The following is a 10,491-nucleotide window of genomic DNA, read 5'->3' as shown; positions in this document are numbered from 1 at the left end:
AATTTTGTCATAAAATTCATGAATGAAAATGGGCTTAAATTCCTTTAAAATAGAGATTACTTTATCAAAGCTGGATCGTTCTCGTTCCCCATATTCTGCAATATTTTTTCTAACAAAACATAACTGAAATAAAAGTGAAATCAGAAAACTTGCAAGAATATAGGGAGGAAAGAGGGGAAATACGTTAAACCAAAAGCAAGATACTAGAAACAATGGATTGTTATCATTCTCATGACCTCTTTCTTTTAATGTTATTTAAAAGCAACATATTGCAAGTTCAAAACTCATTGAATGATAGAAGCTAGCACATATGGTGTGGAAGGTTCTTTTCTTATGCAATTTAGCTCTCTTTGTTTTTCTTTCTTTTGAAGAAGCCATTGCTGATGATGAGCCACAGTTCACGGCTTTATTTGTCTTTGGGGATTCACTTATGGATCCTGGAAACAATAACTATCTGGCAAACTCTTTGGCAAAGGCTAATTATGTACCTTAAGGAGTTGATTTTCAAGGACCCACTGGGAGATTTTGCAATGGAAGAACCATAATAGATTATTTGGGTAATTTGGATCTTCTCATAGCTTTTCTCAGTTACTTGTAGCATATTTGGCCAAACTTTTAAAATTAACTTATTTCGAGAAGTATTTATTTTAAAAGTGTTTTTCAAAAGAAATTTGGTGAGAAACAGTTTGTGTTTGACTAATTAATTTGAAAAACACTTTTGAGCAGCAATTAGCGTTTGACCAAGCTTTTAAAAAGTGTTTCTACGTATATTTTTCTCAAAAATATTTTTCAACAAAGTACTTTTGGAGAAAAACTACTTCTTTAGCTTCTGAAAAATAACTTCTGTTACTCCCTAAAAACACTTATTTTCTCCAAAAGCTTGGCTAAACACCTTCTTTTTTTTCTTTTTTTTTTTTCAATAAGCATATTTGACCTCCTAAAAGCTTGGCCAAACAGACTAGTAATGTGAAATATGACCTGCAAGATTAAAACTCCATTTTTGTTTCTACAGCTGATGTAGAGCAGAGATTATGGTACTAATTTATACTCCCTCCATTTTAATTCGTTTGTCTTACTTTAATTTTAGTCTGTCTAAAAAAGAATGTCACTTTCTATATTTAGTACGACATCTTTACACCCAATATCTTACATGACATATACAAGAACTAGAAGATTCAAAAGGCATTTTGGTACATTACACATATCTTTAGTTTAAGACAACAAAATTCAATTTTTTTTTTATTTTCTTAAACTTCATACCGAATCAAACTAAGACAAACAAATTGAAATGGAGATAGTAGTAATTAAAACTGCTTGCTTCCTCAGAATCTTGTTAATTTTTTGAAGGTGATCTGCTAGGACTTCCACTTATTCCAGCTTACACAGCTACTATCACCTTGGGCTGTGATATTTCCAAAGGAGTAAATTATGCTTCAGCTGCAGCCGAGATTCTTGACGAGACAGGCCAAAGTCTTGTATAATTTGTCATCAGTCTTTATCTTCTGAACCTTTATTTCATAATGTTTTTACAAATTTTGAATTATATCCACATACACTAAAATGAAAATACTACAATCGTAGTTTAACTAATTGCAATAGGTTAATTACTATATTTTCTAGGTTACTAATCCAAAATACGTATGGACGGGTACCTGCTGTAATGAACTTTGAAATAACATGATATATTATAGGATAAGTAATATTTTACATATATAAAATGTGATGATACTCGCCCAAGTGAGCTAACTCTCAATTCTTTACCTTTGAGACTTCAAAAAGAAGTCGTAGTGACTTTTTCTCCTAAAAGTTCCCTTGATAATTTATTTGTTGAGGTATATATTACTAATCATGCATTTAATAGTATATATTCAGAGAAGTCAACACTGTAGTTGATTTTTTTGTTCAAATATGACTATTCTAACAGTGTTACTATTGCCATGTCACATTTTACTTCACCATCTTCGTTTGTTTGTGACTAGTGACTACTATGTTAATGACCCCTCAAATCAGTTTATGAGGAGAAGGGTCACATCTTGTAACAGTTAATTAATATATAAGAATATATCTTCTAAAGTAAAAAATTTATAAAATATTTATTCTAACAATTTTTATGGTGGGAGATTCTTAGAACAAAAAATTATATAGCTAAACTTATAACATTAGTTGTTTTTTGACCAGAGAGAAAGGTTTAGCTTGAATAAACAAGTTCAAAATTTTGAAGATACCTTGAATAAATTAAAGGGGTAGATGGAAGAGCAAGAGTTAAGCCATTATCTTGCAAATTCGTTGTTTGTAATGACTGTTGGCAACAATGACTACATCAACAGCTATTTGCAACCTTCATTGTACTCAACGAGTTCGATTTACAAGCCTAGAGATTATGCTGATCTCCTCATAAAGCACTACTCTAGGCAAATATTGGTAATACGTACTTACATCTCTTTGTTTTAAAGGCAAAATACCTAAAGAACCCTTTAAATTTAGCGCGTTTTATTAGATACCTCTTAAACTATACTTGATCCTAATTATATCACCACCCCCTCCCCCCGGCCGGTACTTGGCTTCTCCATAATCGCTTCAAACAATAATTGATCCTAATTACCCCCCTCCCATACTTGACTTTTCTATTGTCGTTACCCCCTCATAAGAAAAATGGTAAAAGAAGGAAAAATTGAGTTGTATTTTAATGGAGGAATAGAGAAGATATATGGAAGGAGGAAAGGAAATAGCCGTTGGAATGGCTAAATATAAAGGAAAAGGTATTTTAGAGTTTTTTTACATATCAGATTAATAATGATGAGACTGTTATTTTACATTCTCACGCGTCAAACGTCATTTGAAATCAAAAGCCAAGTACAGGGGAGAATTAGGACCAGTTATTGTTTGAGGTAATAATGATTATAGAAAAGCCTAATACAGAAGATAATTAGGACCAAATATAGTTTAAGAGGAATATAAATAAAATGCGTCAAGTTTAGTGAAATCTTAGGTATTCTGCCTTTTTTAAATCCTATTGTATTATTTTTTATAACTGAGATTGTCGATTATTTGCAGGCACTTCATGCATTAGGACTAAGGAAGTTCTTATTGGGGGGTATTGGACCACTTGGTTGTATCCCTAGCCAACTGGGAACTGGTATTGCTCCACCAGGAAAGTGTGTCTCTGTTGTGAATGAAATCATTGGGATGTTTAATTCACAACTTAAGGCTCTTGTTGATCAGCTTAACAAAGACAACCATGACTCCATCTTTGTTTACGTTAATACTTTTGGAGGACTTACCCACATATTCAACAATGCCTCTGCTTATGGTAAGAAAAACATCCTACTGATTTAGCATTATATTAATTTATTTATCACCATCTAATTCTAATTTGCGGAATTCATACATAAATCTTATCAAATTTATTCCTCTCATGCACAAATGTAGAAATATATTTATTGACGAAAGTCTTTCAGTGTTTCACTTGAGGAATTATATTCTTTTCTCAGAGCTGTAAAGTTAGTTATCAAATTTGTGCATTTCCTTGCTAATTGCAATTATATGTTCTTGTTATTATACAGTGTTCAAATCCAATTGTAATAATCTGTTTTATAACTAGAAAACATAAGCACTTTAAATGGAAATATGGAAGAAACAAAAACGAAATAAATAATTCCTAACTCACATAATTCACGGTGTATCCTTAAGAAATGTAATTTCCTCACTGTTGCCCAAGATATTTGAATTAATTTCTCCCATGATAAAACGGAAAAACTATTTTTGTTATAAAGACACTTCGAATTACAAAATTTTGTCGAACCCGAAACAAGGGAGCAGAGCACACTAGACACTTTTGTTTTGAAAACATTGCAGAAATGAGGGGAGAATGTTTGCAGATTTTCTGTCCTTGAAACTAAGGCTAAGCCTGAATTTATAGCGAGCGATTTGGAGTTCAAATGGTGCAAAGATGCCTATTCGGAAACAAGCTGTGACTGTTCGCTAATGGTGCCTGTTTGGAACAAGACTGTTCGAAAAAATATCTATTCTAATTTTACTTAATGAAACATTCGGAACGTTCCACGTGACTTTATGGGAAAAGTCACAAAAATAAAACTAAAGAAAGAATACTTGGTCCAAACATATTATCAATCAAACCATTTGATCAAATATTCTTTCTTTATTGATGACAATTCAACACTGTCAAAACAAACGTTATTGAGGATAGTCAATATTGTCAAAACAAAAGTAAGAAACGGTCATCAATAACTTTGTTTGATCTCTTTGAATCTACATCTTGAGATCTCCAACCTTCTAGGTAGAGTTAATCATTTGTCCTCGGTCATAGCCCAATTCCCTTCGATGATCTCTCAATCGTCTCTCTAGATAGATCGAAGCCGAAGCCATTTGTAATAGAAACTAGACGGCCTATGCCCGTGCTGCGCATGGGCCCAACACTTTAGATTATAGTGCATCTATGTGTATGTAGTTGTCTTTGAATAGTGATTATATATATTTATTATGTTCAAAACACGATTAATATAACATTGTAGTTTGTGCTCCGTATCTAAAATTTTATTATATTAATGTTTGCTACGAATACAAAATCGACAAATTTATTAATATTTTTTAAAAGAGAAGACTTGTTTAAAAAGAAACTATTTTCCTCTCTTTGAGATAAAACAATAGCAATATTTAAGCATCAGTTGATACTTTCAATTTTAATTCGATTAATTTAAATGTGTAAAATACTTATTATTTTTTATCAAATTTTGATTTGGATAATTCTAATTCAAATTATTAAATTAATTTTACATGTTTAAAACGAAACAAAGTAGAAATTGATTTTCTATTTAAACGAAGAAATACTATTTTTAAATTTTTGGTAAATATTCTCGGTTTAGCTCATTTTACTTGTCATGTTGTCTTTTGCATGGTTTTTTAAGAAAACGTCGATTAGAATTATAATTTGACTAGTTTACCTTATTCATTATTTGATCTCCATTTGATATATATTTTTTTCCGACATTAATCTCTTTTCACATTTATTAGAATAAGAATAAAAATAAAAAAGTAATTAAATTCTATCTTATTTTATAATATAAATATTTTAAGTATATTTATTTTAGTAAACATAACAAATAAATGACATGGTGGAATAGCAAATACAACAGTTTAATATCTAGATTAGATCTCAGGCTAATATAAAAAAAAAAATTGTATGGTTTGACTACTTAACCTTTTGAAGAAAAGCAATTTCATTTGCTCCCACTAATGGATTGATACGCACGTGGCAATGAATCCATCATTATTGACTTAATGAGATACTTTGAAAATTACATGAATATTGTTTGATTTTTTAATATGGAGTGCACTTTTTTTTTTGGACATTATTTTTTTTTTTAATATGAGGTTCACTTTTTTTTTTTTTTTTTGATATTGCTTGATTTTGTTAATATGGGGTCCACTTTTTTTTACCGTGAGTTTGGAGATGGCGGGTTCCACTTTTTTTTTTTTATATCGCTTGATGTTGTTTAGTATGAGGTCCATCCTTTATGGGGTGCATTTTTTTTTTTTTTGGACATTATTAGTTTGTACTATTTTTATGCATATAATATATATAGATATACTATGTTCAAAACACGATTAATATAACATTGTAGTTTGTGCTCCGTATCTAAAACTTTATTATATTACTGTTTGCTACGAATACAAAGTCAGCACTTTTTTTTAACATTATATTTTTTTTTAATATGGGGTTCAGTTTTTTTATATATATATATTGCCTGATTTTGATAATATGAGGTCCACTTTTTTTTCCCATGAGTTTGGAGATGGTGAGTGTAACCAACAAATTTCCGTGTCTTTAGAAAAATAAATAATCAAGACAGGAAAATTGAGTAACAAACTGTAGTATTTGATTTCAAGAATGTTGAGTGTTACAATCTCTATATAATCCTCTGATTCTCCAACAATAACGTAAACTATGTTGAAACTTGAATATGATTTAGATTCAAGGGCTTCAACAGCTTGATCTTGAATCTTCGTATTTGAATTTGGATTTGGTATTTGCCACGAACAAGTAATTTGATCTTGAACGCCTTGATACTTGCCTTCGTTCTTAGTCTTGTACTTGAACTTGAGCTTGAGCTTGAACTTGATGGCTTGGATGCTTGAACTTGTAGCTTGTAGAGAAATATGTAGACTTTGATCCACGAGCTCTCTTCTTGCTTCTTGCTTCTTGTTCTTAATTCCCTTTTTTTTTTTTAGTTATGAGGATCCCTATTTATAGTTTTTAGGGAGGTGTAGCCTTGTCATTTGATTGGTCAGAGCATATCATCTGTACACTTGGCATGATTTCATTGGCCCATTAATTTGACTTGGATTGCCACCTCATTTGACACGTGGCGCGGGCTTGCATTTCAAGATGGGCTTGGACTTTGGGCTATTAAAGTGGACTCATCATTTGGAGCCCAATCAAATGGACTAGCCCAATATCTTTAAGATTAGATGATTAATCCAACCATATTAGCCACATTATTTGAACTACTTTCTTAAATTTAATATAGTCCAAATTAATATACTGATTTAAATGCAATAAAATTTTAAATGACTACAAATGGCCCCTACTTCAAGACTTGTCGTATTTGATTTTTTTTTTTTTTTAGACTAGGCTTGAAGTACAATAAAAGATAAAAAACACGTTTAGAGACTTGAGACGTTTATTTTGTTTCATTTTTTTAAAAAAAAAATTATTTATTTATTTTTCTAGCGGATTTAGTGGACTGCTGGCCAATTACTTTAATCTTGGGTCTTGCTAACAAAGAATGTAGCTTATGCAAAACTGATTGGTAATTTGAAACATTGGGTGCCTTTTTTTTTTTTTTTTTTTTTTTTTTTTTTTGTCAAAATACACGTTTAAAGAAAGGATTTTTAGTTCCCTTAGAACTCTTCCATCACTTGGACTCCTTGTCCATCAATAAGATACTGCTGCTTCTTTTTTTTCCGTTGCTTCACCCGTATCCCAAATTTTAGGGATACCAAATCCTATTTTTTTGGGGGGACAGTTACTTGCAGCTGACTAGCGGATTAAGAAGCTCTTTTGGACACCTATATAAGAAGCCAACCTTCTCAACTCAGAGCACATCACAATTTTCTTTTTGCAGATTTTTGTTATCGCAGTTATCTTCAAACTTTAGCTCTTCTTCTTCAAGGTTTGTTCCTTCTCCTCTTAGAGCAAAATAATTTATTAGTTTTACCTCTTTATGTCGGAGAATTCTTGGCTTTATTACCAACTTCATTCCAAACTTGTTTACTCTATTTCACTTTAAGCAGAAAGTACAACATCATTTTCTTGATACTATTTACTCCTTCCCTTAAGTGAAAGTAGTAAAACTTAGTTTCCAGCATCCATTTTTCTTCATGCTAATCATTTTTCTTTCTATATGGCACTTTGAGCAAGTACCAGGCACTTCTTCATGTTTATCATAAATGATTTCTTTCCCTTCTGAGATAGTACTTTGAGCACAGCATGAACCATATTTTTTTCTTGATTTAGGCTTCTGTAAATTCTTTTTATAGCAACCATAGGAAAAAAAATGATACGGCCTCGTATATCTTGGGAGTCATGTCAACACAAATAACTATGTAGCCTTGTATTTGAACTCTTCAATGTAACTTTTTTTTTTTTATCAGCAAAAGAGAAAATTGGCGTCTATTTTATTTCCAACGACTTATCTCCCTTTTCTTGTGCCATATTCATCATATATGCAGAGCCATAAATTTAAATAGCTCTATGATAATCCTTTGAGAGATTGATTTCATATTAAAATCTTATCTCGGCTTTACACGATATTTATATGACTCGCACCCTATCTCTTGTATACATTTTTTAACAAATGCATGATCAGTGTGATCCTTAGAAGAGACCAGTCTTAAGGCGTAGTACAAGGTGAATCTCCTTTTATCAGCGCCTTAAGATTTTGGCCATGATTTTATCTATGATGATCTCTATTATTCATTTCCTTATCTTTGGGTTGGATGATGATGACTTCTTTTGCCCTTGCAGCTCAACAAGATGGTGAATTTTAGAGGCTACACTTCCCCCTCATCCAAACTTAAGTATCTTATTATTGAGAGTAATGATGGTGGTGCAGCAGTGCAAACGAAATTAGTGGTTCATACTCCCTTAACTGGATGGTATGCAGGTTCGTGGCCACCCCTTCGGAACTCGCTTCATATGTCAAACTGGACTTCAGAATGCAAATCTACTTCAACTCGAACTTCCCAGATGTGGTCTCTTCAGGCACCCAACCACCGCAATGCAAATATTGCAAGCGCGCTTCCAAGCTTGGGTCGTCGCATAGTCCGAGGAGAAGTACGCTGGGGAGAGACGATAGTGTTCGAAGGTGAATATTGTCACATTCTAGGATATTGGGAGTGGGCCGAGGATACACTCAGTAGAAGTCAAGAAGTCTTAAGGGCAGCAGATATCTATGATGCCATTTATGCCTCGCTTTTCACGTATGATCGGAATTCAAATATATTGTAAGCGTTTTGTGAGGCTTGGTGCCCCAAGACGAATACACTCCTTACATCTGTCGGGGAACTATCTATTTCTTTGTGGGACTTACATACACTTGGAGGTTTGTCGATTAGAGGTCATTTCTATGAGGAGGTTATACCTGAAGCTAAGGAACTCACAGGAGTTGACGCGAAAAATCAGAGATATATTTCACGAGTTTGCGAGTACTTGTTCACCGCTTTTCATTATCTTCAAGAGGGCAGAAGCGATAACCCGAGGGTCTCTTTGAGCAAGTGGATACAATTTTGGTACAAAAGAGCTCTAAAGTACCAACCTGCTCCGCCAAGGAGGGAGAAGAAATTTGCGCGTTTTAAATCAACACACAACCCTACTGGAGCTATACCTGAGACGTCCTAATGGTCAAGAGAGGAAGAAGCTGTATTTCATAAACTTAGAGTGAGGCCTGCAAAGAGAGATGAAACATATCTTGCAGCTTTTTTGTCATGTTGGTTGTGTGCTTTCGTGCTTCCTTCCGAAGAGGGTAATTTCATTCGTCCAGGGACTTTTAAGATTGCGACTATGATGGCAGCCAAACGAAAGATTAGCCTTGCAGTGCCGGTTTTAGCAAGTATTTATAGCAATCTTAATAATATTTCCCGTTCGTCGCGACTTGATCTTATCAAAGTCCGTTTTCCAATCCATTATATTTATGGTTGGATTGCTTATTATTTCAAGACTCATTTTGCGCTTGTAAATGGACCGTCTAATCCACTGATGGTGGCATATTCGGGAGAGGGTGCCGCACGGTACTTCAAAAAAAAGGATGCAAGGAAGCGTATCCATCAAGGAGATAATGTAGCTTGGACTTCAACTATGTTAAATAATTCTGAGCCTTACAGCTACGTTGATAATAATGATGCACAAGAGCTGGAGCTAAATTATTTTATGAGCGTCCGCTTTGGATATCTCTCCTTGAGGGATGGAAACTCTGTCATTATCGATCCATATAGTCCACACCGATTCAGTCGTCAATTTGGATTTCATCAAAAAATCCCAGGTGCTTTGGCCAATAATTATCGCAGTGCCTCATTAGCTGAAGGACTCCAATTTTGGCGGATTTGTGTGTTATCCAGGTCTATGTCCTGTGCGACTTTCCCTCCTATTACACCTAATGTGGAGAAACTCTTTGCCGATGATTACAGGACTTGGTGGTCGAAAACACATGGAAATTTTCTTGATGACTACTTCCAATATTTGGTGGATGCAGCTGGGCCAATCTCTAATGCGCTTTTAGAGGGTACACATCAAGGATGCACCATTGCAGCCCCAATGGCTGATGATTCTTTCCTTCCGGAGGTCATATTGACCGAAATGCAAAGGCAAGGGGTCTCAGTTACTCATAAAAGCTCCAACAGAATGTTTGGATGATCAAGGCCACCAAGGTGGCAGAAGCTCATTTCTGCTGAGTAAGGCTGGTCAAGCTTCTAACAAGAGATCATCTCGAGGCGAGAGTGATAACAGTTATGAAGATCGTTGTTGGAGGAAAGTGAGGTCGCGTTCAGAAAAATTGGAAGATACCAATTTGGCAGTGATCAAGATTCCTGACAGCGTTGATAGTCCTTCAAGGACCGTGACAACTCTTATTAGAAAGGTATGACCTAATGTCACGACCCAGCTAGGGGCCACGACGGGTAGCCGGAGCTAGTTACCGAGCACCGCTCACTCTACTACTTATCTTGCTCATTTAATACTCTTTTATCAATTTTACATACCAATTGTAGGAAAATCATATTTAATCGAAACATAAATACTTTATATACATTTGCCTCTCGGCCATCAAAATAGTATACATACATATGAAAACCTCTTGTGAGACCATCTAACCCACACTACGTATCTACGAGCCTTTACTAACATAATGAATACATGGACGGAACAAGACTCCGTCATGCCCAAAATATGCATATATGAATGTACATCAAAAGGAT

At 34.0% G+C, this 10,491-nt stretch overlaps 1 protein-coding gene across 2 annotated transcripts; it reads left to right on the top strand.

The window, feature by feature from the left end:
- The first annotated feature begins 281 nt into the window (after positions 1–281).
- LOC132616006 (GDSL esterase/lipase At1g71250-like) lies at positions 282–10,283 on the top strand. Of its 2 annotated transcripts, XM_060330616.1 has the most exons (4): positions 282–557; positions 1,348–2,421; positions 3,055–3,310; positions 8,048–10,283. In XM_060330616.1, the coding sequence occupies exons 2-4, from the start codon at positions 2,248–2,250 to the stop codon at positions 8,068–8,070; spliced, it is 453 nt and encodes a 150-aa protein (XP_060186599.1). In that variant the 5' UTR covers positions 282–557; positions 1,348–2,247; the 3' UTR covers positions 8,071–10,283. The 2 variants fall into 2 exon arrangements, with proteins under 2 accessions (XP_060186599.1, XP_060186598.1); XM_060330615.1 differs by lacking the exons at positions 282–557; positions 1,348–2,421; positions 3,055–3,310 and adding an exon at positions 6,328–7,193.
- Positions 10,284–10,491: the final 208 nt, after the last annotated feature.

Source organism: Lycium barbarum, chromosome 10 (assembly GCF_019175385.1).
Source record: "Lycium barbarum isolate Lr01 chromosome 10, ASM1917538v2, whole genome shotgun sequence".
Taxonomy (NCBI): domain Eukaryota; kingdom Viridiplantae; phylum Streptophyta; class Magnoliopsida; order Solanales; family Solanaceae; genus Lycium; species Lycium barbarum.
Note: the sequence above shows the minus strand (reverse complement) of the source record. Positions and strands in the feature narration are given on the sequence as shown.